The sequence below is a fragment of the Ascaphus truei genome, chromosome 3 (genome assembly GCF_040206685.1).
Source record: "Ascaphus truei isolate aAscTru1 chromosome 3, aAscTru1.hap1, whole genome shotgun sequence".
Taxonomy (NCBI): Eukaryota; Metazoa; Chordata; class Amphibia; order Anura; family Ascaphidae; genus Ascaphus; species Ascaphus truei.
In genome coordinates, this window is record NC_134485.1 from 100,024,372 (window position 1) to 100,052,045 (window position 27,674).

Genomic DNA, 27,674 nt, shown 5'->3' on the forward strand with positions numbered 1-27,674 from the left:
TTTGGATAAAGTGCTGGACAATTTCCAGGCTTGCTGTGACATGGAGTACTTTCATGATATACTTTTTTCAACATAAGTTTATATGATGACAAGCAATTTCATTTGCTCTTATGTATATAACACACTAATGCTTCAATTAGTAATTATGGATTTATATTATGCCTTTATTTACAGTCTATTTTTGATAATTATCTGGTATACTTTATATATTTTTTGTTATTTATTTTTGTGTTTTCATATACATGTAACGGGTTTCCTGGCCTAGCCTGACCCACCCAATCTCACATTGGCCCCTGTGGTCTAACCAGCCCCATTACATGGTCGTGTCTGGTGGTGCGCCTGTTGGCAACAGGACTCCTGAGTCTCCCGCATGATGTTGTGTGGGGATTGCCAACCCAGACAGGCAGCTGAGGTAGTGTGCATGAGTCCTACCTATATCCAGTGCAGCGCCTCCACCTCATCAGGATCTCTGCGTCCGCAGGGAGATGGTTCTGATGAGGAACTCCTTCTTGGTGATGCCTTCCCCTGCTGAGTAATTCCAGACTCACACAGTGAGTCAAGGTCATCTTTATTGCTTGATGTGGGCTAGCTGCCCCTCGCAGTAAGTCACTTAGCCACACATTGCACCGTGTGCTCCTTTCAAAGGTACACCCTCCCAATGGAGTGGGATCCCCTCTCCCCTCAGGGAGATCACCCCTGTGCCAGGTCCCTGGACACAGTATCGTGTACACAGCTTGTTGCTGATTTATCAATATAGGGCCACTAGTTACAGCACTAGCGCCCTCTGTCCCCAGGTCTCAAAGCAGACCTGCTCCTTACTCCAACCCCTAACTTTGAGCAGTGCTGTGCCTTATATCTCTCAGGAGGCGGGCACATCTCTGATGTCACTAATGGTGGACTCAGAGTATGTAGCCACTCCCATCCACACGTAGGGCACCTCACCAGGGTGTGAGGGTAAACCTCCATGATTACTGCTGGCATCCCTGTTACTTACCAGGCCTTACTGCCAGCAGGAGAGGAAACTGCAGTCCATTTTACAGCATGGCTACATACAATCACTGTAAATATTAGCTATTATTATATCAACCTCTGAATCTATAGTGTACACCAAATGAGGGGGATGTTCTCTCTAACCAGCTGCTGATCAATAATTATTTTTCTACTATCGTCAGTTTATTTGTATATACTCCCCCTCCAGATTCATCATTGTGTATGTAACATTTTTTTCTGTGGTCTACGATGCTCCCATAGACATTAGTTACCCTCTTCATGTTTGTGTGATCCCCCACACATTGTTTAGCAATGACTCATAATGCGTGATGACGTCAATGGCGTCATCTTCTCGATCGTGCATTATACCTTGATGGAGGCTTAAGTAGGGTTATATACCCGTGGAGTACAAGCAGGGCCACTTATTTTACAGCAGTGTAGCCCCGGTAGCCCTTTGTTCTCTCGGCTGGCGCCCGTCTGATAACACGCGTCTATGGTTGCTATGGCAACCCTACGTGATGACGCGCTATACGTGATGACGCGCTATACGTGATGACGCGCTATGCGTGATGACGTCATCACGTTATACTCCGGTATTTACACGGTATTATTATGGCTGCACCACCTGATTTCCTCAAACCAATGAGGTTAATAGCCATGACTCCTCGGCAATTAGGACGCTATGCCTTAAAGAGAGTACTCCCATGTATGATAGCTTTTGTGGATTACATGTTAATTTGGCGCCATTTCTCCCCACTAACTTTACCTATAAATGCTAGCTCATTTCTCCCCTCACCACTCCCAGAAGAAGACAGTTTCAAGTCGAAACGCGTTGGAGTGGGAGTCTGTTGAGGGGGGCCCCTACCTCTTTTTTCCTGACATGAGGCCTTGGCCAACTTATTGCCCGTGACACCCATATTCTGAGTGGTGACGTATATACAATACTGCTATCTGTACTATCTTTGCCTCCACTCTATGCAACTTTTCACCTAGATTGTGTGGTGATTACTTATCTGTGGATGTACTTATTTTAAGTGTGTTTACAGGTTTCACATGTGTGCTTTTACAGAGCTCCCTGTGTCTTTTGGGTGTCAGATTTGGCTCTATGGTTAGACCCTTGCCTCAAGGTATATAGACTTGGTAGAGTTGAGTCCCCCTCATCTTTTAATCTTATCCCTTGTTTTTATTCACTTTAATAAAATCCTTGTTTACACTTGCTTGGTAAGTCCGTGTGCTTTTTATAAGGTTTCTTTCTCTGTTGGTTCAATATATATTTTTATCTAATTCCATAAAACCCTCTATTTGAACATATCCTTTCAAGTTTTCTAATATATCCTTCACTTGTTTTTCAAATCTCATTTTATCTTTTGTCTTATGTTGTATAATGAAATCCATTAGTTTGAAGGAACAGTCATCTAAAATAGAACTCCATTGATGTTCAAATTCCTCAGTTAAAGCCAAAAGTAGGCGTTTTGGGCATCTGCAACCCTTTTGAAACACAAATTGTTTTGTTGGGCTCCCTAGAAATTCAACATTAAGGCTTGCGACAGAGGGTTAACACGGTCAGTTACACGTTTATCGGGGCTACAGAGAGGCAATGAGTGGCTGACCACCACTGGGGATGAGTTTGTTTCTCATAGAGCTTGTTGGAAGTGGAGGTAAAGGCAGAGTTTAATCGCAGAGGGAGGGGAAAAAAGTGGGCAGCCCAACAACTGCCCTAAATTAGTTTAATGACTAACAAGAGGCCTCTGCCTTGTTTGAGTTGTTTTTGCTTAATTCCTGAATTGCAACATCACATACAGCAATGGTGGCATAAAATAGTAATTGGATTTAAATCATCTACACTTAGTTGTTTTTTCTCCTTTTTTCTTGCATTTCTCCCATGATTTTTGAAGAAATCTTGAATCTGCAGGGACCAACGTGGACAGGCCCTACCAGAGGGTTTGAGCAGGGAGTTTCAATTATATATTTTTTTTACTGTGCACTTATCACATTATTTATTTTATAACGTCACAAATTATACACAAATAACCCTGTAATATATTTTTGTCACTTGAATATAACACGCCAAATTGAATGTGTAGGAGCGCCTAATTATTTCACTGTATTGTTTACATAAAATAGCTTGGTACCACTCGCATATGTGGTGAAGAGAAGAAATATATCTTGTGAAGGCGGCCCATGCACTCGGACTGGGACCTTATGGCGACATGGAATTAGGAGCCTTTGGCAGAATAGGCTGTGCCGTTCTGCTTCCAAACCCAAATTGATTTAATTTTTGGTGGCATATATAAAACCTGTGTGGGGTTCCCTGAGCCCATCTGAAGAATTTATGTATTGTGAGTTTTCAATGTGACAGAAAAATTTGTATTTATATCAGCATACATGCATATGGCAAGAAATGAAGGGTCATTTCGGAAGCATTAAGGCAGCAGGTTACATACTCCCGAGTCTCCCATTGACAACTGGGTATGCTTTAATGTCAAAAATAGCAAATCAGGTTTAGGAACCATGGGGATAATATCAGAAAGGGGGATAATATCAGAAAGGGGGATAATATCAGAAAGGGGGATATCCGTTTCAGTCCTACAATCTCTTATATGGTGCACTACTGACCAAATTAGTTTATATATAATAATGATGGTCTCAAAACAAATACGAAAAAAACAGTCTAAAATCAAAGTTTAATAACACATAGTACCAATGTAATAATAAGATACTACATTGATTGAAGTTAAAAAGCAAATGTAGCTACACACCTATGATATATGGACTACCATATGATGTAGACACTGTAGTAAGTCAGCGCAGCCCTATAAATGTGTTTATCTATCAAAGTTTGATTGACACAGAGTCTGTGGTGGCAATGTGTCGGGTACACTTGGCACTAGTATAGGCTTGTTGCATAGATCTAAGTTGGTCCTTAGTCCATAAATACTGCTGCTAACAGAATAGTGATTATCCTCCTAGTCTACCCACTGGGGTCTATATGTAGAGGTATACCTCCTCCTGCAAGACAAGGGTGACTGGTACTACAGGATAGAGTGGTTAGCTCGTAGTCTGGGTGTTTATTGACCCCTTTGATGGTACTGGTAAGTATATATCATTGTTGTATCACGATTTCGTGGTATGGTGGATGTGTTAACCCTATGTTGTGACAGAGTTTATCATCAGGCAGCCCTCCAGCACTGAGAGGGTTAGTGGTGTTATCCTTTGTGGGTTCAGAGCGATGTCTCTCTCTACAGCGCCAGCTCTTTAGGCTCAGAGCAGTCTCCTTGAGGCTTTTAAATACTGAATTAAGTGTTTAGATGGAGAAGTGTCTTCCGCATATATTGAGCTAGTGGTATTAAGTTGCACAGTTGTTATACCCTCCGTGATGGGTCATTTCCCTTTTGTATTTGTGGTAAGTGATATATAGATATAGTTTGCCACGTTGCTATTATCTGTGCTTGTAAATGCTCATGTATATGCAGATGGCTCTCCAGCCCTGGAAGGGTTAATGTAGTGTTACTACGAGTGTATGGTCACCAAACGGAGGTTATTTCCCCTCCTGTGGCTGCCGTTACTGTACAGTATATTCTAACGTTCAGTAACCACAATTCTTTAAATTGTTGCAGAATACTTATTTTGTCTGTCCGTCTTGTACAGGCGAGCGGCCACCTATCTGTTTACCGTAACCATTGTGAGCACAGGGAGCTGCCGCCCTCAGGCCCCCAAATATAAGGTTACAGTGTGTAGATGTAAGTGTGTCCCCCGCATATAGTGGGCTGATATTATTTGGCTGTATAGTTGTTGCGTCAGCCGTACTGGGTAATGACCCGTGGCTATTGGTAGTGAACTGAAATGGTTAATGTAGTGATATTACATGAGTATTTTGACACCAAACGGAGGTTATTTCCCCTCCCGTCTGCTAGTGCAGATTTCCCCCAGGGGGCAGGCACTCTCTATACAGCTAACCATGGCATCTTATGGTGTTAGCGTACTGAATAATTTTGCACACAAAAGACCCAAAAGGAGGATTTATGAAAGGCGCATTATAACAGACAATCAATTGGGATGCAGACTTGCAACTGTTCGACGCATCAAGGGCATTGTTTGCAGGTGGATCACTGGTGTGTGGAACGGTTTGTTCTCTGAGCCACTCACAGGAGCGACTATACAGCTGTTGGCACGGATTCCCCACAGAACAGATTTTCCAAGAAAGTTTGTTACCGGATGCAGGTGTTGCCAGAACTGGCAAGACAACGGAGGTTACGTTGTCAGACGGATGTGGCGTGCATACATGCAGCGTAAATTATTCAGAGGTTGCTTTGGCATGGTACCTGGGACCACGAGGCAATGGGAGATATATAAACGCTACGATACATTTAACATGAACATGCAGAAGGGCACAGAGCATGCTATCACCATGGCAGTGCCCAGGTCAATTTATGGTGTCAATGTCTTTGGGCATGGTGGGTAGTGGGCCTGCCAGACTCGGATAGACCAAGAGGTATAAGGCTGCCGGATAAAATGGTGCCCTCATTGGGGCTGGTCGTAATATCTATGCCAAGCCTGGTATGTATGGGTGGCAGCAGGAGTTACAATGCCGTTCAGGGCTCTGGCCTGGCATGTGGTAAAAAAAAAAACACCTCTGGTTAAAATATAAATAAAGCTGTGGCCTTGTTTATCCCCCACTCACATCTGTCGTTATTTTTGAGGGGGAAGAGAAAAACAGCTGGGCTCCTAACACGCCACGAAATTCTGTGTTTATTTTTTGCATGATCAGTGTTCTGAATTATTCAATGCAGGTGCTACATTACGTGCAGAAGTGGTTGCAAGACCTAGATTAAGTTGTAAAAAGGAGTGGCTCAGTGAGTAAAGACACTGACTGTAAACAACGAAATTGAGTTTGAATCAGGGAATCCTTGTGACCTTGGGCAAATCCCTTTATCTCCCTGTACCTCAAGCACCAAAGACAGATTATAAGTAGGGTGACCAGATTTCCAAATGTAAAAACCGTGACACGTAATTTGTTTTATAATAAAACATTTTTTATATCAACTATACTGTCTCCTCTATGTCTCTCCGCCCCCCTCTCACACAGCCTATTCTTGTTCCACCCCCCATCCCTCCATTCTCATTTCCCCCCATTCTTGTTCCACCCTTGCCATTGTGTCTCTCCCCAATTCTCAGTGTCTCTCTCCCCCATTCTGTCTCTCCCCATGCTCTTTCCCCCGTTGTGTCTCACCATGTTGTGTGTCTCTTTCACTCCCAATGCTGTGTCTCTCTCCCATTCTGTTTCTGTCTCTTTCACTCCCCATGCTGTGTCTCTCTCTTCCCCCCATTCTGTGTGTGTCTCCCTATAGTGTCTCTCTCTTCCCATGCTGTGTGGGTATGTCTCTCTTTCTCCCCATGCTGTGTATCTTTCTCCCCATGCTGTGTCTCTCTCTCCACATGCTTTATCTCCCCATGCTTTGTGTCTCTCCCGCCATACTGTGTCTCTCTCCCCCCCATGCGCTGGGTCTCTCTCCCCCCCATGTGCTGTGTCTCTCCCCCACCCCATGTGCTGTCTCCCCCCCCCATGTGCTGTGTCTCTCTCCCCCCATGCGCTCTCACCCCCCCATGCGCTGTCTCTCTCCCCCCCCATGCGCTGTATGTCTCTCTCCCCCATGCGCTGTGTGTCTCTCTCCCCCATGTGCTGTGTGTCTCTCCCCCCCATGCGCTGTGTGTTTCTGTCTCCCTATAAATGTGTGTGTGTCCATTCTGGACCATACCTGTAATATGGAGGGGGGGGGGGGAAATCTTGAGCCCTGGCAGCAGACACCGGAAGCCCTCACTGCTGGGGCTCTGCTGACACAAACCCCGCCCCCCACCCTCTGCAGCTCAGACCCGGTCTCTCCTCTCCTGCTCCTCCCAGCATTCTTGCTTTCTGCTGCCCCCCCCCTGCCCCCCCCTGCTCTGATGGTCAAAACCGGGACAGCCACAAAAAAACGGGACATTTTAAAGAATGTCGGGCAGCCGGGACAGACATTAAAAAACCAGGACTGTCCTGGCTAAACCGGAACATCTGGTCACCCTAATTATAGGCGCATCAGGGCAGGGACTGTGTCTGTAAAATTCATATGTGCTGCGCACTATACTGTAATTGAAGAGCTTTGAGTCCCATTGGGAGAAAGGCACTATATGTAATTAAATTAAAAATGACAAAAGTTTTTATTAAAAAAAATTCTTTATTGGGCACATTAAATAGCTAACGAACACAACTTAAAACATTCAGTTGACCATGTTCACAAACCATTTTAAAAGTTACCCTTCATACAATTTATGCTAAAACTCAATAACCTCCAAAACCAGTTATTCCACCAAGATCCTGCGTTAACTAACATGCTAGTTAACGCTGGACTGTGGTGCAATACCCTGTATTAATGAATTCCCCACGGGGGGGGGGGGGGTGCGCAGATCAGCACTGAAGCATATTAAAGCATAACCCCCAAACGTAAAACCTATTCATGCAAGGTTGGCAAATTTAAATAGAATTGCATGAAAAAAACCTACACATTACAAACAAACACCAAGCCAATATTGCCTTGGCCAAAATGGTCTGTTTGAACTTTATACTGAATTACAAGAGTTTGTACCGATTCACTGCAAGTAACTTGCTAAAGGCACAGTCCCACTTAACAAAATGAACTAACGGCAGTAAAATCTAGTTATTGGGTTAATTACTCAAAATGTATGTATGTATATTTTGAAAAGTAGTTTTGCAAACCATAATAGTATTTGGGAGTTCTTATCTTTCTTATTTTTTGGTCCTATTACCCCATGTTTAAGTAACTACCCCCTTTCTTAGGACACTATGCAATACGATGGAGCGATTTTCGAGTGCTAGAGAAGTTCAACTCCATTCAAATGAACGGGACTAACTATTATCCAGCATGAGGAATCTGTTTCACGGTATATTGAAGATGGGATTTGTGGTAGATTTGCACGATTGTGTGAAAAAAAACCCACAAATTTTCTTGGCAGTTTGTCCAATTATGTGCATTGTATTGCTATGAATATACCTGTAAGTAAAGGGTGATCGACATACAATAAGAAAACCAAAATGCAGACCTCTACCTCTTGGGTGCCTGATAAGGGGAGATGTTCACACATTGATATTGCCAAGAGGGAGAAAACAAGAAACAATCAAAACCAAGAAAACTTGTGTGTTCGATTTCTGTGTTTTTTGTGTGTGTGTTTAATACCATCAAATCACGAATACTAAATATGGCTACCATAATTTCACTTTGGTCCAACAGGCATGCACCGTTCTAAAATTCAGAACCTTAAAAATTGCACGAAAACGTGTCAATCACAAAAACTGCTTTTGCAAACAGAAAAAATTGCCTGTCTGAGTTGTTGACTGAATTGCTCCAATATGAAAACTCTTATGTTAATATGGGGGTTCGGGGGAAATAGGCTGAAATCTGTAGGGATCATTTACTAGATGGTTATGTCAACTGTGGTAACCACTCATTTCAACAGCTCTACTTCGTGTGAAACAGTTACAGCGGTCCCGCAAAGCATTTTAAAGCATTATTTTTGCGATGGTAGAGAAATTGTATTTTCTTTCTGCATTCTAAACATTCCCAATTTCAGTATCAGGCATTTTTTTCGGAGTGTCTATGAACACAGTGCAAAGTAATACAAAACACAACTAAACAAAAAAACGACATGACAAATTTGGCAATGAGACCAAAAGATAGAGACACACTTGATTATAAAAGAAGGCAGGGTCTACAAATTTCACAGCCTAAAACTCTGAATGTGTGTATATGAAAAGCACAAGTTCAAGAGATCGCAGATGAATTATGAGGTAGCCCTGGAGTTTCCATAATTAAGGCAATGCACGGCCTTATTCTTTTAAATTAAGTGATCTTGATTTGTTGATGATTCTGTACATACTGTACTTAGCTGCAGCTATTGTACAAACTGCTTAATCCAGATGGCTAATTTGTATTTATTTATTCTTTTAAAGGATAGACCTGAAGCGGGTGGAAGAACAAAAACACATACGCTTGTAGGAGTGGCTCAGTGAGCCAAGGTGCCGACTCTGAAAACAAGGGCAGAGTTTGAAGCAGGGAACCCTACTTCAAACTCTGTGTCAGCTCCTTGTGACCTTGGGCTAGTCACTATCACCCTGTGCCTCAGGCACCAAAATCATAGATTGTAATCTCTACGGGGCGGAGATTCGTTTTTTTGATCCTATTAAAAAGATGTACAGCTCTGCGCACTGTCATTGCTACACAAGAAAAGAAAAAAAAAACCTAGAGTTTTGAAATTGTGCAGTTTAAACACTGCGCCATTTGTTTAGCCTGAAAAAAAGGCCCGTGAAACACATGGATGCACAGTGTTGTTAGAGGTGTAGCTTTCCTGGCTAGGAGTATGTTATTATTTTTTTTTTTTTTAAAGTATACCGCAAGTAGGTTTAGAGGATTAAAGAAAATAACACTGAACTGTACTATTTGTCAAGGTGTGAAAGAATCGTAAAAGCAACATATAGAGGAAATAAAGTGGGTTTTGATACATGGGAATGAATAGGTCTGATAACTAAAAAAGGTACAAAACAATACATTACTCCCAGTTGTCAGTACCCCAGACCTGCAGACGTGATAACATAGTAAGTGAAGATCAGAACTAATTGATGGGGCAGCCCACAAGAGAGTCTTAAAGTCGTTGATTTTCATATTTTCCTCCAATCTCCCCAATTGTTTTTTTCCTGAAAATTGGCAAACGGCCTTTTTGCGAACGCAGATAATTTTTTCTTTAAGGAAGTCCTTGCAGTTTTTACGCTACACCTTCTTTAGGAGTATTACTGAAGAAGACTGCTTTGAACTGAAAAACAAAAAAACAAAAATTTGTTTTACTAAATATTGTCAACTTAAAGCATATATATATTTTTTTCCATTGCCATCATTAAGTATATAACTCAAGGTAAATCTAAAATATCTACCAAGTACTTGGATTTTTAAAATCCACAAGCGGGTTGAATTTCACTGCGTTGTGGAACATCTCATCGTTGCAAGTGTGTAAAAAGTATCATCCACTGTAGTAACCAACTAACCCCTTCTAGTGTTTATACTGTGCCAGTGTCGGATTACCCACTACGCACACGCCACCGTGGGGCAGTGCTGCAGTTCCCCATGCAGCAGCCGGCAGTCACCTGTTGGCACCGGGATTCAACTTCCACCCGACGAGAGGAGGGAGCTACAGAGTATATGCGTACATGTGCGCGACTGTAAGTTTGTATAATATATATATATATATATATATATATATACACAAACGTGTGTGTGTGTATATGTAGGGGTCTGTATGTATGTGTATATGTGTTTATATATCTAAGCATGTGTATATGTATTCATGCACACACATGTGCGTGTATGCGCACATATAAGTGAGGGGTCTATCACCTTCTCCGGAGCAGCCCTCCTCCTGCAGCGTCGCCAGGGCAAACAGACATCAAATGGTGTGGCAACGCTGCAAGGCGGGCCGTCTCAAAGAAAGGCCCCCCAAAGTCTTGGTGCCTCGGGCCACTGGTTTATACTGATCTCAGAAATGATATACAGTGCACACGTAAATGAGCCAATAGGATAGCATCGGTCATTTCTCATGATACTTTTGCAAAGTTGAGATCCACAGGAGCAGTGAATTTGAAAGAGATCCATATACCGTTTCAGACAGCTTAAATGTGGGATGTTCCATTTAAAGCTGCAGTTCAGTCTTTTTTTTTTTTTATTTTTTTTTTTAATTCAATAGTTTCATGTGGGCAATCTTTAATTACTTAAAGAACTGTATAGCTGCCAGTTAATTCGTTCTCCATGTATTAATCGGCGAAATTTGGCGACATCTTTAGATATGGCATATGTTTTTTATCTGCTTCTGTCAGTCAGTGGAAGCTCATGAATATTCATGAGCACTCCTGCACTGACATGTGCAAGAGGGAGGGCAGGGCTGACAAAGGGGTGTGCCAGGGCTTGAAGGGGCAGTGCCTTAGTAAATGCTTATTAAAATAGAATACAAGAAAATTGGTCTTTCAAAGTTGTTTTTTTTTTTTAAAACAGAAAATGCTAAAAGTATTTTTTCTTACTACAGAACTGATCTATTAAAAAAAAACACACATGCAGGATATTGACTGAACTGCAGCTTTAACACTGATCACAGTAAAACATATTTAACCCTTTGAGAGCCATAGGGGCCATGGCACTAGAGTGCTACAGCCCCTATGGCACATTGCGATGACGTGATCTCCCCATGGACAAAAGCAATGCATCATGGGGCAGGCCCCATTGTGTGCCAGACCCTGGGTGGTGGCTCCATCTTGGGGCACCCATAGGGTTACAGAAATAAATAAATGGTAGAAGAAGTCCTAGTTTATTTTTCCTGATGAGCCTACAAATTATGCAATAATAAATAAAAACTATTATAAATGACTAAAACATGCCGGAACAAAATGTAGAAAGTACATTATCACCAAGAGGCGTATGGGGCATTCTACCCGTACTTTGTATACCATATTACAAAGACACGGTTTCAAAGCAAGTTTAATTCATTATGGCACAAAAGTTGATGTCACCCTTTGGGGTGTGGACACAGGCGTGACAAATTGTAAAATTGCACAGAAATTAAAATACACACAGTCTGAAGGTTTAACACTTATTATTCATAAAGCAGATACAGTATATGAAAGTTACTTTGAAATGAGCATGCTAAAATGTATTTAGGGACTATAGCCAAAACACATTTAAAAAGGTTTGTCTATTTTCGTTGCGATAAGTAAAAATTAAATGACCGTATACAAAAACATATTGGTAATTCACACAAAATAAACATAACGGAGCCTTATATTTGCTGTATGTAAGGTGAGGGAAAAGCTAAGCTAACTAGTATCAACCAAGTAAACAAAAATTCAGATATTTATCAAGAAGAGCGGTAACTAAACTGAAATGCTACTAAGGTTTCAAACAACCAGTCTCCTAGGTAATAACCTAGTGCATATAGTCTTTGCAAGGTTTCTGTTAATAGAAAATAAAAGATGAAATGTTGGGTTTTAGCGTATTTAGTAGATCAGTTTCTGCTCTTAGATATTCAAAATATTACTTTTATGCAGATTATAATAAATACCAAACTGCGCAACAGGTATTGGGTTTTAGTGTATTGTTGACATGCATTTATCCTGTGCATTTTGATGTAAAGTTTCAACAATAAAAACCCTTAATGTTCATTGGTGCAGTACTGAAGTGAGGCCTTCAAAATACAGTAAGACTTGATATTTTATGCCGACAAGCAAAGGACATGGAGCAAGTTATTAATACAGTTGAGCCATTATTAAACCGATTACTAACCTTGGGGCTCTCTTTGTTCTCCTTTGTGGCTTTCCATGTTTACATTTTCTGGGTCATCTTAAATAAAATGGAGATACAGGTTATTGTTATAGCAAGTGTCACGGCCTACTGTATACAGTAACAGTGGCAAACAGATTGTAGATTAAGCCCTAGGAGGCATGTTCATACATCCTGCCTCACTGAGCTGGATTGCCAACAGAAGACAGTTTGAGTGACTAGAGCAAGGTATCTTGATCGGATCCTATAGAATAGAACTGCCCTGCTTTCCCACAGTCAATGGCCAAACCGTTTTAGTAGTGGGGTACAAAACGATTTATGTGGACACTGGTGTAGGTATGTGAAGTAAAGCAATGATCATAAAGAACTTTCCATTTCCAAAACCCTCTACTGCAAAACAGTCTTCATTTAACGGCAAGCACCATCTCTATTGTATTCCACAGATCTGCTCATCGGTTATAATTTATCAGCAGTTTTGTGAGCCAGATTAAATCCTTGGGAACTACATCGGGACAATAGGAGATAAAATGGGACAGCAATGCCTTACAAAAATAATTGACTAAGTAAACGTTAAAGGTGCAATCTCATATCGTTGACCAGTTCAATTTCTTAGGAGCTTCTGATTGGCAAAGTGTGTGTCAAATCAGCAGTTTCCTGTATCCTCTCACCCTGTCCTAAATCAGAGAGCCCATAAAGTTGCAGGGAGGGGGCACTCTGGCTGTACAAGCACTTGCTGAGCGGACTGACCAGCAAGGGAGTAGCCAGAAGAAATGAAACCCTTCCCAAGTTAAACTTTCTAAAATACATCTGGGTAACGGAGGCCTTTTTTTTAACCCACTTTTTGAGACCCCTTAAATAGGACACTGTAATTAATTCACTTTGGTCCTAGGAGGAACTACCCCTTTAAGTGACCATATTAGTTGGAATGCTGAACATTAAGTGACCATGTATACAGTATAAACTGCATGCCCATCAATTGGGAATGGCAGAATTGATTTTTCTACTGTGAAAAACTATACTATTGTGGCCTATGCAAAATTACACATTCAACCTGGATATATGGTTTTGCTTACGATGATTTAAAAAACAAAAAACAATTCTTTAAAAAAGGGGAGGTGAACGTTTGCTTCTTTAAAAACAGAAACATTGTTGGGTTACATTATACGGGTTGTGGTGGCTAAATTTTAAGACAAAAATCTCCTACAACAAGCTATATTAGAGGTCTTCAGCTAGTTCACGTTGAATGTTGAACGTTCACCAGATGCAGTGCAGATGAAGTACTGGGACAGAACCTGCACTTTTGGTAATACATCTATTGTACACTTCACCTCTTTAAGAACCCAGGCATGACCTAGGACCACCACCATTTTTTGTAGTGTCACAATTATTATCACTTCTCCACCAACCCAACCTGTGCATATGCTAATCAATGACAGCCAAGCAAATGTTGCCGATTCGCAATCACCATTTAATTAACAAATTTAGCATTAATCCCAGTTTAAATTGTATTGGCAGACATTGAATCAAGGAGATGGAGAACACTGAACAACCCAAATCTAAAAGCTTTTATTCTCTCACACCTTAACCCCCCCATTTTATACTTAAAAAAAAAAGTGACTGGGACAGCGGTGTGTCCATCGTGGCTTTGTAGATACAGTTACATTAAAATGAGCTAATTTTGGGCAAATATATATATATATATTATATGACCCTGCAATGCTACATTAAACAATAACATTTTAAACTAGAACAGGCATTCCATTAACTTCAAAATACAACGACCACGTATGTAAGGTAATTATTTGGTCCACATCAGGTTTAAAAAACAGAAATCACATACCATAAGAAGCACTCAAATGCTGTGGCAATTTTTTTTATCATAGTCTAACAGAATATGAGCAAAGAATAGAAAAGCAAAATTAAAATGATGCGAACAAATATTTTTTGTTAAAATGACTTCTGTAGCTTAGTAAGTCACCTGATTGCAAGACTAATTTCATGAATATGAAATTTGTAGTTTGGATATTTGACATTTATGATGTACCACAGTCATATGATTTATTAGGGCCCAAACTAAGAAGCTATTTAGAACATGTATGTACTGTATAATGGCACTTTATAGAATGCGCTAAAGCAGTGAGAATGTATCTGCCAACTTGCATAATTCTTCCTTACCATCTGCTATTGACACTACACAAGATATATGGACTAAATCTGATGTAACACCATTTGTAGTCGGGGAATGGGGGTTACAGTACGTTAAGATTTCCATCAGCAAGATTCCACTGAAGGCTACCAAACGCTGATAACGTTCATTGAGACCAACTCAAAGCCAGTGACTTACAGAAAAATGAGTGAGTTTAGTTTCAATATACTGTGAAGTCCCTTCCCCATGTTGGAAAAGCTCTCTACATGTGAATGGAGCAGAACACTGCTCTACTGGGAAGCAGCTTCAGAGTATCGAGTAAGGGCCTTGATTGGATGTGGATCCATCCTTCGCTGTGCAGCAACAAACTGCTTACCAGAATGAATAGGGCTCTTGGAGGGAACTGACATTTTTATTAAAAGGTAAAAACATTTGACGGTTTGTGCGCTTCTCTATTTTGCATTTTAGAAAAGTCTTGATATGGTCCATCCTCAGCAACTGCCCTCGACTCCAGATTTTTAATTAAAAACTCAAGGTTTTTTTTCTTACTATAGAGCCAGAGAATTTTTTTTCTCTTTTCCAGTTCATTTTTTTCTTATTTGCACTTTATCTTTTTTCTTAATACAGTGCTGCATACACATACACCTTTATTTGCACGATATCTTACACACATTTTTGTTTTTTTCAGCATGTCAACTATGTCACAAAACTTGTAATTAGACTTTTGCAGAGAGAGTCTCCACTCCACGTAAAATGAATACTGTATGTCCATCTCCTTTCATACCACTAAAACTAGTTATGCGATTGAAGTTGTGGTGCTGTATTGAAATATATGCATGTTTGCTGCATATAATTGCTTCTATAATTCTTGATTAGATATTGCATCCCATCACAGGGTCAGGACATTCAATTTAGATGAACTGCATCTGAAAGACCTTCAGCCTATACTTGAATTTTATTACAGCAAGTATGAAATATGCAAACTAAACAAAAGTGTGAGTGGTGAAAACTCACAAAATTTGCAAAAGTTTTACAGTTCACAAACATTTTCATAAAGGGAACTCTGATCCATTTGCACATCCCTAGTGATAACAGCATATTGGCTTATAATTAAATGCCAATGCAGTATTTACCATCAGAACCACATTTCATAATTAGGCTATGTTAAGCAAAGATATGAAAAGTAGGTACTCAAGCAGGAAATGTCATTACTTTTCAGTCCTTACACGTTTGAGCCCAGCAACTGATAACCAACTTAATAAAACTTCCTAGTTTGTGTAAATACACTGAGATTTTTATTGCACACACTATCAAATGAGTTTTTAAATCGATATACCTTTATGGTTATTTCGGTATAGGCCATTGCTAAATAAATTCAAGATAAACGGTGCATATGTAAATATTGCTTGGCAAAAAGATTGTCAGCAGTGTGTAAAACAGATCAAATATAAGGGACGTAAAACACTATGCTGCTGCAGTTTCTGGGCCCTTTGTTCTGCAGAGCTCACCAGTTCAAACCTTAGTCACAGTTCCTCCAGACTTCCTAAAGTACGACAGCAGGTTACTTGCAGGATCTAGACCAGAAGGAAGGACATATGGGCATCTTGTATTGAACCTACCACAGGCATGCAAGTTTCACTGCCTTTTAAAATGCTTGCCCCAAGGTGAGAGTAAATAAAGGAAGAGAAAGCTCATGCAGGCTGTGTCCAATACAGATGGAGTGAGACGGCCCTTTAAAAAGTGAGGCTCCTTCTCCAATACATTTGTGGTCAAGACTTCAACAGAATTTCTCTCACAGAAGTCAGACACAAAGTTATGGCGAGTGTTTTAAAAAAAAAAAAAAAGAAAAACCCTCCACCGTACAGCAATTAAAAATACCACTTGAGCACATTAACAGGTCTAAGACAGGTTCACAAACCTGCCTTTCCCCATTATTTCTTAGCATACAAGGTGCTTCCATTGCAGCCGGGGAGTCTGGGTAATGACATGCAAATGAGCACGGTGTCACCATTTGCTTTTTATCCATTTTAACTTGGAGCCCTAGAAAGTTATGCCCACCGTATTATGCTGCGCTTATAGTGCCTTGCGACGGCGATGTCGCTCCAAAACAAATCAATTGACTCCGTCGCCAGCGTTTATAGTAAGCGCGACGGTGATGGAGCGACGTCGCGTCTGAAAATTTGGAAGCCAGGTCTATTTGATTTTGTAGAGACAGTCGCCACATGTGACTGTCTCTATACACATCAGAGACCGCTGCCCCGCCCCCTTTGGTGACGTCGCTGGCGACAGTCACTTCAAGTCAAATTACAACTTTCGCTGGTGGCGCGTCGCCAGTACTATAAGCGCGGTCTTCCACAGCTTTTTCAGCAGAGCCTGGGTTAAAGACGTGCATGGCCAGTAAGCGTACTCACATACAACCGTTTTCACCTTTTGGGTCTTGGTGTGAGGAAGGTGTAATACAACAGGCATAAGGTTGTAGGGATCCATGTTAAAATGGAGGATGAAAGTGTGATCGTGCTCATTTGCATGCCATTACCCAGAATCCCCGGCTACGGTGGAACCATTGTATGTTAAAAAATAAATGGGGAAAGGCAGGTTTATGGACCCGTCTGAAAAATGGGAACGTGTTCACAAGTGGCATTTTTATTTGCTGTACACACAAAGGCTTCTATTAATTATGCTGTGAATATGCTTCTCTGCTTTAAAGAAGAGGAGATCGGCTCCATTCTAATGAATGAGGACAACACCTTCTCCGGCATACGGAGCAGCTTCACAGCATATTGAATAGGGGCCAAAAAGTATGTATAAAAAGCTTCAATATATCACTTAAGAGTATAAGGGAACGGAACAGCCCTATATAAAAAGAATGTCCTTTACCTTAAGAAGCAAGTCGTTCAAAACAGCATAGCACCCGGGTCAACCCATATCATCAGCATATGGATTGGTTTCTCTTAGCAAAGAGAGAAGCGTCGGTTCCAACCATTAACCTCTGCACTACATAAAGCCATCTGCACCGATAGGGTGAACCCCTTTCTACCAGAGGGGTTTGTACCACTGAGTGACTGGCCTATCGGGAAGCGAAGGAGTGAACAAAAACGCAACTTCAGATTACGCCGCTTTTGTTTCAAGACGCAAAGTATATGTAACACACATTTTTAAAAGTGCAGGGGATTTCACCTTTATTTAAAAATGTGGATGCACCAATTACTTATTGCTTTTCCAACAGATTAGTTACACACCGTTCTTTGGAAGACTTACCCCCTCCTTTGAAACAGAGCTTTTTCTTCTGGTACGCAATAAAGCTTGATACGGCTCCAACAAGAGCCACGCCTACAGCACTCACTACACCAGCTACTACTCCCGGTTGAGCTGCAGGGAAACAGAGACACGATACTAGAAAACATACCCTCCAACCTTTGCTAGATGAAAGGCTACACAAGAGTCTTACACCCCTCATACATCCCTACATAACCTCCTCATCCCCACTGTGAAGGACCATCGCGGTGTTCAGGTACAGCACGCACGCTCCTTGCCGCAACCACGGAGCCAAACAAAATATTTGGTAATGTTGGCCCACAGTCTCCGAGAGGCACGAAAGATTGCGTGCATCAGCAAGAAACCGGTACAAGCAAGTACACTGCTTGGGGGCCGGTATACTGTCTGCCACGACTGTACCTTACTGGTCAAAGTGGTACAGTTGGAGTTTCGGTAAAAAGCAGGCATAGTATTGGATTTACTGTAGTTCTTGTACAATGTGTCAAATCTCTCCTACATTTTTTTTTTTTTTTTTAAATAATCTTACCTGAGCTGGAACAGCAGCAATATGTGGTCCCGACACTTGGGGAAACAATATGGCTGCCAATATTTTTTGCCGGCCCTGGTAGCCATGTTTGTATTAAGTGTCAAAGCCGGCACAAACATTTTTTTCAAAGTTATCCGGTAACCAGAGTACCCATACGTAAGGGGGCCACCCAATTTAGGTTAAAAAAAATGGAGAGGGAGAAAGTTTCCAGGCAAGATTGAGTCTTAATTGTGAAACTGTTCAAAAGATTACTCCTGAAAAGTACAAGTCATGGAATACACAAACCAGTGTTTATCTGAGAAAGGATAGTTAAGTGCCAAGACAGAACTGAGTGAATAGTGCAGTCATTCCAAAGTGGCAGTGATTGTGTTAAACACATATAATTGTAAGATCTGTTGTGCAATTATTTTGTAACCATGATGCTGTTACAGTGTTAAATGACTTTAGACTGTTCGTTTTTTCAGATGTCAATTATCCATAAAAATGCAGGACTTACTGCACCGACACACTTTATTCGAGCAAATACCCGGTATGTACCTGGCAGATACCTGGAATGTGCCGCTCCTCACCTCTGACAAGCCCCGTTGCATTTGCCTTCCCAGCCTGGGTTCATGCCTGGCTGATGGGTGGCTGATCTGTTAAATGATAATGATTAGGATTTAATAGGCTGCAATGCTTCGCGTGTCTACCAGGTGGCATAAATTCATGAATTGTAATGCAGTATATATATATATACTGTGCAGTATTGCAGCCAGCGGGAATAAAATGCTTCAATCCCTGCTTGGAAAATAACTCAATGCACTTGGGCAGAAAACAGTCACAAACCTCAATACACCCGGGTATACCCGAATTCGTGGGACTAGCCAAGCTCGAATAAAGTGTGTCGCCAGTGTATGAACCAGATGGCTCTTGGATCAGCATCAGAAGCAGACCCAAGGGCTGGCATTTTGGGATTGTAACTGCTGGTATGCGTCCCTTGCATTTGTAAATTCTAGGTCCGCCTTAAAGTGCAAAGCGTTCAGTCCTCACTATTCGGCATTTCGTTGTTGGTCTACATTATAACAGTAGGGGCCTTTGTATGCTTTCTGTGTAGATCAATTCCTTACATTTTTATGCAGTAGAAGTTTCAAGATAAAACACCTGGAAATGTTATGGCTTTCCTTTACCACTTTTCAAATGGTTGCCGTCACGTATAATACAGACGCACCAGCGGGAGCAAAAATCCAAGCTGAGATGTTCTGTGATAGGGTATCAACAGTGCCAGGGAATCCCATGGAAACATCTGTGAAATGCCGAATTATCATTAGGTAAAATAAAGCCGACTACATCTCTATGCATAATAGGAATGATCAGATAGGGTTTTATAATCACTATTGAGAAACAAAATAATGTGATAATGTGTTTCTCCTCTCTCTTTCTCCCCCCCCCCCCCCCCCGTTTTTTTTGGAACTGCACCAATAACTATTCGATTAAATGAAAGTAATACAATGAATTTAACACATTAAATCTGGTAAGACGGAAATCTTCCTTACCTGCTTCCTCCTTCGGATGTTGTCCTTGGTCTTCTATAAAACGGAAAAACAAAAATCATTTCAGTCACTGTCCAATTAGTCCTCCTCTCAAAACTCCCATCACCAACACAGTATTAGGCTTCCAGCACAACATCGGGATGCATAGCGCAAAGCTGCGTGCAGAGGTAGCATTAGTACAGATGCATTAAGCTGCTGAGCGATACATAGATATATCATAAGCGGTTAATTGATCAGTGGTGTTCAGTTAGAAAAGGGAAGTTGTTTTTAATTGGACTATATTGTTTGGTTGTTCCCATCCAAAAAAGCTGCAGCAAACCTCTCCATTTGTGGGAAGCCAGTGCACCAACATCATGGAATGGAAATGGACAAGGGTTTGAAGTTTGTAATGGATTGTATAGAAGGCAAAACTGAAAACATGAAGATTTTTTAAAGATCTTGGGTGGAAAACATTGTGAACGTGATGTTGCTGCACAAAAGTCACACATTTTATAACCCACCGCAAAATGCTCCTTGGTGCTCAGACTACATCCCAATTTTTTAGATGCCTAGAGGATATATTTTGCAGGGAACATTCTACCCAGAATCACACCAGCAACATGAACAAAATATAGAGATTATTCTATGCACTCGTATATTACGTTCCAATTTTAAAAAGGAACCCGAGACGTATAAAACAAATAAAACTTGGGGTATGTTGACAAAATTGCAATCATTAGCTGCTAACAGCAGTCCATCACCTATAGCAGAGATCAACTAATTAATAGGAGGTATTTCTGGGACACATGTAAGCACAAGTAATAAGAGTTTAATATTAATACATTTTACCAAAAAAAGGTAGATGAACAGTGCACTGGATTTTAACCATAGGCTCCACATCAAGGAGCATTCTAATATTCAGAGAGCCACAACCAGCAGTGTTTAAGTTAGCGATCCAAGAAGAGGATCTGACAAGAAGCAGCAGCATAAATAGGAGCATCGACAGAGGAGAAGACATTTAGATTATTCATGCATTCAGGAATTTGAAGTATGAAAACCTGTTTTGTTGTGTAACTAGGGAGGACTAGTTTAGAGAAGCTAAAAAAGATTGTCTCCTAGGTTGCAGCAGTATCGTCACATGTCCAACATGTGACTGGTTAAAAACGGTATGTCAGCAGTGTCTTTGGGGGTACTTATATGTTTGTGAGCACACAAACTGTGCATCCTCCACATTTGTGTGAAGCTCTCAAAACATAGGTAGCACGGAGGTCTGAACAAGGGATTCTCACCCAACTACTTGGTCTCTTCAGAGGCTGAATAACATTTCCTTGGTGGTTGGATTTTGTCAGACTTGTATATAAGTCATATGACCAACTTCTCCCCATTACATAGTAACTGCTCATTCGCACACTCAGAATCTTTAAGGTGCACCATTCCCAATACCAAAATGAACCAATAGCTGTGGCACATTTAAGTGGCTAAATCTTGCTGACTGATGCCTTTAAAAAAAAGTAAAAAACCCCAGCAATGCTTAACTAAATATAGCCCTTAAACAGATCTAAGCTGCATGGTATATGAGCAATGGAAATTAATATGACCGTACGTGTTTGATATTATTTTTGGCATTTCTAAAAATGTCATTTTTGCCATAACCGTAACCTCGTCAATGGTCTTGTTTCCTCGGCGAAAAACAAAATTACTTTATGCATAGACCCTCACTGTGAAAAGACTACATCTGAAATGGGACTGTAAATAAGGCAGTTATAAGGGAAGCTTTAACACACCCTTAACTTCAGATTACAATGTTACAAACACTGCAAGGTAGAGGGGAAAGAATCTTTCACTAATTATTTCACCTTTATGGTGCTGGGGGTCTGGCTGCAATAGACTACCACCAGGTCACTTGATCGCTCCATGAACAAAATCACAGGACATGACCAGGCCCTGCACGTTTGAAGCGTTAGTGGAGGGGGTTCTACATCTGTTTTCGATCAGGCTGGTCGCTCTGCCTGAGCAGTCAGCCAGCATACCCTCTAGAAAACAAGCGTATGACGTACTAGGTACATCATAAGGGCACTATAAGGGTTAAACATACGTATTCTTTGTCTTTTTTTAAAGGGCAAAGATCTACAGTGGCTTTACCTTTTGAACAGTCAATTGTCCACGGTCGTGCTACATGGGACTGTATCCTTTACAGTCTGAGTGCTTGGAACAGACTTTGGAGTATAATCTATTTACCCGTGTCAGAGGGGATATAACACCTCTATCAAATAAATAAATACCCAGGGAGTTAAAGAAACAACAACAACAGGAGATCAAGAAGTATATACACAGACATTAATTAAAAACATAAAAACCATACCCGAGGATGGCTGAGAGGCACGGCCTATCGGCAGGAAAGAAGAAATATTTTAGCCATTATACATCACCAAAGCGTGAATACCGATTAATCACTTAGGCTATTGGTTGAACTTCTTGATAGAATGGGAGACTTCTAAAACTGCAAGTGTATCACAGTGTAGAAATAAGACTGGGGTGAGAATGCATGACAACGATTCACTATGGAACAGTGATTATTGCAGACTTTATCAAGTAATTTTACAATAATTACTTTAGTATTGCACATGAAAGCGTTAGCAGTAAAAAGCAAGTGTGTTTCCAAGCGCAAACATTGCTTTTAGCAGTTGTGCGTCTACATTCGAAATGCTATTAAAAGATATTCTGATATCAATAAGCAGCCTATCTTAGCTGCCAAGCACAAAGTCAGAAATAGCTACCAAATACAAACCGTTATCCCAGCATGGTTGATTTACCAAGTGTAGGTGGTATTAAACTGTAGCAATGTTAGTACAAGTTCAAACACACAATGTTTACTTATTTCACCCGAAATAAAGTCATCTGTGTAATCATACATTTGTGGTAGCATGCAGGGCGTTTTAGAACAAAATTGCCGCCTTTTAAAACTAAAGTACTGTTTGAGACCATTACTAGGTAACTAAAGCAGCCGGTTTCAATGAAGTACAGAAAATAAGCACTTGCTCCTACTACACACATCGAGTCGCTGACGTTTTACCGTGTCCAATTCGCTGTCACTCACCTCGCATCAGGGACATCTCTGTCGGTCGCTTCGCCACCAAGGTAAGCCCCGAAACTTATCCTTTGACCCAAAAGCCCCTAATACCAACGCTACCCTAAAAACCTTAGCCCCTTACCCCAATTCTCTACCCTTAACCACTAAAACCCTTTAAAATTAACTTACCTTGGAGAAACGGCCGGCGGTCGAGTGTCCAGTGGCGGAGGAGGGAGGTCCCTCGGCAGCCGAACGCCAGCAAAGACTAGGTCACGGCCGCGACTAAATGTCAGATTCCATACTACACTGTGAAAATAGATGCTAAAGAACAGCCTTACCGCCAGGATGATTGGGGCTTTGTTTACCACCAGCTGCGTCAAAAAGATCATCATCTCCAAATTCATGTCCTGAAAGAAAAAGAACCATATAGCACTGCACAGTCCAGCAGAGATCTGGGGCAAATCCACCCAACTTTTTTTTTTTTTTTTTGTAATCTATTCTTTGTTATGGTTTTAACATTCATTATCCAATCTTTTTCATGTTCTAACTGTCTGGGGATGAGCATGCTCTTGTTTGTAAACAGACGCACGTCAGCTAAAATGGAGGAAATTGAGCAATGCATCAAAATTAAGCCAGTAAAATGGATTACTACCGTAATTAGGAAGCGGGCTATATTTCTCCGTAATTTATGATGTACTTTCAAAGTATGTTACACCATATAGATACAAACACACACAATCGTGCAGAGGCATAAATAATGGTCAAGCAAAAGTACTGTCAAATGTCACTAGAAGTCCCACCCTCTGTAACTGAACAGGACTTGCAAACTGAAACGGGTGGATAAAGAATACCAAATGAAAGCAGAACAAAATGTAGTAATGTTCAACTTTTTATTTTAAAGGACTTGGATTATAATTAAATTGGACCGGTCTGCAAACTAGTTGGTTTTTTATTTTACTGTTCCGTTGCCTTTCCCAAGATGAATATAATTGTGTAACTTGTATTGGTTTCACACTGGGGGGCAGGGGGGGGAATAAAAATAAAGATTGAATGTTTAAATTCTCTTTTATTTTATGATAATTGAGGGTAGTGGGGGACCCAACATAATTGAGCATTGTGAATGCCATTTTCTAAAATGAAGTTGGATCAGATAATTACACACCACATTTATAATTAAAAACCACAGGATTGCAATACACACACACACACACATGCGCAGAATACAATTCATGGCTTGTGCAGTGTCACTTCCATTAATTTTTTCGTGACCATTTTCAGTTTTTTCCTCTATGAGATTTTTTTTGATAACAGTGCCACGAAAAGTTTCATTTCAAAAGAAAAAGGAATCTGGCATCGATTTGATGCATTTCATGAGGCTCCTATAGGTCTTACCACCAGCACCACCATGTCCTGGTTGAGGTTTGATAGTTGGTTTCTTGTGCATATCTAGAAACAAAATAAAATAAAATTAAAGCCAAGATTTTCATAAACTTGTATCCAAAAATGTAAAAGTAGTGACACATTATGTAGGAACTGAAAGGACGGTCTGTGAGCAGTCACAGGCCAACCAAAAGAATTGTGTTATAGGTTCAAATCTGGGCAAATTAGAATGTAACTTTTAATAAATACAATTAAAATGAGTTGATAAACCAGTGCAGTGCAACACTCGTGCAGTACTGCTGTGTGCACCTATAACGCAATTCTTTTGGTTGACCTGTGACTCATCACAAACCTTCCCTTTCAGTTCCTACTTTCACTCACTTTGCGTAGGTAGCACCCATACACCTCGCTTGGTGTTATTTGGGCCTCAATTATACGCTCTACTATTGAGCCGTGTATACAGCCTCTTTTAGCGACGAATTATACAAGAAAGACATACATATGTACAGTAGAGGGCTTCACTGATCTCTCAGATGTGAGGTGTTAGGAAATATCACTATATTATTGCGCAAACATGGCTACATCAGTATCTATAGGATATAGTGGCAAACCTTGAATGTGCCGGCCTGCTCCCGCTGTTAAAAATAGTGCATTTGTTCCATGTGTTATGGTAGGCTCACCCAGTACAGTGCAAACAATACCTGCCGTGCTTTTATTTATTTACTAAAGTGCTGTTGAGGTGTGACAAAAAAAGCTAAAATCTCAACACACGCGATCAATGAACATCCAAAAGCACAAACCCAAAATGTCATCCCTATTAACCTCTTAATACCATCATGCTGCAGAAGCACCTGGAAATTATTTACCATTTCTAATATTTCATTTAAATTGGGGGTTTGTTACATATTTTGGCAAAAGCATGATGAGCTTGTCAGACTTTAGTCAAAATATGCGAATAAAGCCCCTATTTAAATGAAATGTTAAAGATGTGTAGGTTTTTATGCGTACAATATGATGAGAACTAATGATGGACTGATGTGGTTTTAGGGATTGTGAATAGGTATTACAGGGAGCACACTTTGTGAAACCATTTTCTATTTTCTTCAATCTTCTCGTCATTTTCTTTTAGTAAGTAATATTCCATGGCAGTGTGCACCAATGGGGTAAAGTCCCACATTCTAGCTGGGATAGGACAAATTAAAGACTGTAGTAGGCCCTACATATAGGCATTCCTCCTCACAAGTAGTCTTTTATTTCATATCCGAAACACAACACATTAATACATCCTTGCGTCAGGCGCTTGGTGCGCATGGCCCTGGAATATTACTCAGGAAAAGAAAATGGTAAACATATTTTCGGTTTTCCTGAGCATCTCCATGGCGGTGGGCATTAATGGGCAATGCTCAAGCAGTATTAACTGGGGTGGGTACCATTTAAATCATACAATCAATGGATAATGCATTAATATTCGAATGCACTACCGCTTGCAGTACTATACGGCAAAAGCATGCGTCTGCCGATGCCTGGACATCTAAAATGATAGAATGTGTTTATGTAAGTCCATACAGCTGCTCTGCAAAGTTCCAGAGGAGAAGCTTGCGCCTTTGCTGCCAACAAAGAAGCCCACGGATCTGGTGGAATGTGCGTTTAGTGTTTCTGGAGGTTGTCTGCCTTGCATAATACAAGACTTTGATGGTTGTCGTGATCCATTGACAGAGTAGCTTTTGAAACTGCTTGTCCTTGTCTTTTCTTTACGGGAACGGGAAGGACAGATTGTCCGATTTTCTGAACGGTTCTGTTTTGGCCAGATATATCTTTAGACATCTGACAACATACAATGAATGTAAAAAAGTTACTCTTTAACATTTGTTGTTTCGGACAAAATGAAGGATGGATAATTTCTTTGTTTAAATGAAAGAAATACCACTTTTGGCAAAAACTGATCTGAGTACTACTTTATCCTGATACAAACCATTCTTGGTGTTTCTTCTTGATGGAGCTTGTAGTTCACTTATGCAGTGAATGGGGGTTTGATGTGAGGTGCAGGGGGGTTTGATGTGAGGTGCAAGGGGGGGTGATGTGAGGTGCAGGGGGGGAGAGGGATGTGTGTGGTGTGCAGGGGGTATTGTGTGTTGTTTGTGGAGGGGGAGTATTGTGTGTGGGTGAGGGGGAGAGATGGGGTATGAGGGGGAGAGATGGGGGTATGAGAGATAGATGGGGAGTCTCGCAAAGGTTGATGATGAGTGGTGCTGGGGGAGATATATGAAGATGATGATGATGAGGGGTGCAGGTGGAGATATATGAAGATGATGAGGGGTGCTGGGGGAGATATATGATGATAGGTGCTGGGAGAGATTGATGATGAGGGCTGCTGGGGGAGAGATGATGATGATGATTATTTTACCCATGCGGCCCAAATCTGTTTTCCTTGGAGCATTTCGGCCCTTCTCACTTAACGAGTTGTGCAGGCCTGTTCTATACCATCTATTTTACTTAGATTGCATTTAAAAAAATGTTTTTAAAGATGTACCATCGCCATGTCCTACAGCATCACCCAAGTCAAAACCATCTAGAAAAAACAGGAGAAAATAAAAAAATGAATAAGTTGTATATATAAACAACATTAGCACCCAAATGTTAGTATCTCTCCCATCCCTGCCGCTTACCCTACCACTTTCTCACTGATCATTTCCCTCTGGGTCGCCACTTCTCTTCCCCCCGCCCCCCCCCCCCCCAACCCATACCAACAGATTTTCTGGAAATGTATTTCTTCAGGCATTGATTTTGTTTGTTTTTTTAAATTTCCCTGCTCGCGCTGAAATTTCCCTGCTCGAGCTGAAAAAATAAAAATAAAAACTCCCCCTACCTGACAGCTAATTGGCGCGCGCTCCCAGGCTTTGTGGGCGCGCGGCCAGGCTCTATATGAGCCCGCCCCCAACGAGCGGCCATTCTTTTTTTTTTTCATGGAGGATACAGTAAGAGTAATCTGTGCCTTACCCCCTGTCCCCGGCGCTCTCACTGCCCGCAGTTATGGAGGTGGTAGCGGGGGTGTTCTCCTGTCCCCGGCGCTCCCCCCGTCACAGTCCCTCCGGTTCCCGCTTCCCTCTGATCCCCCCCACGTGCCCGGTGCTCCCGCTACCTGCATGGAGGTGGTAGCGGGGGGTTTCTTCCCCCCATCACTGTCCCGGCGCTCCCGCTGTCTGCGTGGGAGGAGGGGGGGGAGCGGGTGGTGGTGCTGGTCGCGGCCTTTCCTCTGTTCCGTCCCCCCCTTGTCTGTGTAGAGTGAGACTGAGAGAGTGTGTGTGTGTGTGTATATGGGTGTGTGTGTGTGTGTGTGTGTATATGGGAGTGTGTGTGGGTGTATATGGGAGTGTGTGTGTGTGTATATAGGAGTGTGTGTGTGTGTGTATAT

The 27,674-nt window shown here is 41.3% G+C and overlaps 1 protein-coding gene across 7 annotated transcripts in view; it reads right to left on the reverse strand.

The window, feature by feature from the left end:
• Positions 1 to 7,182: 7,182 nt before the first annotated feature.
• Positions 7,183 to 27,674, reverse strand: part of LOC142491674 (CD99 antigen-like) — a 67,015-nt gene continuing 46,523 nt past the window's right edge. For 2 of the 7 annotated variants that reach the window (XM_075594586.1, XM_075594584.1), the window contains 9 exons: positions 26,793 to 26,831; positions 24,275 to 24,328; positions 23,221 to 23,289; positions 22,175 to 22,198; positions 19,837 to 19,869; positions 19,512 to 19,586; positions 17,761 to 17,871; positions 12,360 to 12,416; positions 7,183 to 9,849 (listed from right to left, as the gene is read on the reverse strand). In XM_075594586.1, coding sequence (XP_075450701.1) covers positions 9,827 to 9,849; positions 12,360 to 12,416; positions 17,761 to 17,871; positions 19,512 to 19,586; positions 19,837 to 19,869; positions 22,175 to 22,198; positions 23,221 to 23,289; positions 24,275 to 24,328; positions 26,793 to 26,831 — 485 coding nt within the window. In that variant the 3' untranslated portion in view covers positions 7,183 to 9,826. Of the gene's footprint in view, positions 9,850 to 12,359; positions 12,417 to 16,010; positions 16,077 to 17,760; positions 17,872 to 19,511; positions 19,587 to 19,836; positions 19,870 to 22,174; positions 22,199 to 23,220; positions 23,290 to 24,274; positions 24,329 to 26,792; positions 26,832 to 27,674 lie in introns of all 7 variants that reach the window. The other 5 variants (XR_012800448.1, XR_012800449.1, XM_075594585.1 and 2 more) reach the window with 5 other exon arrangements.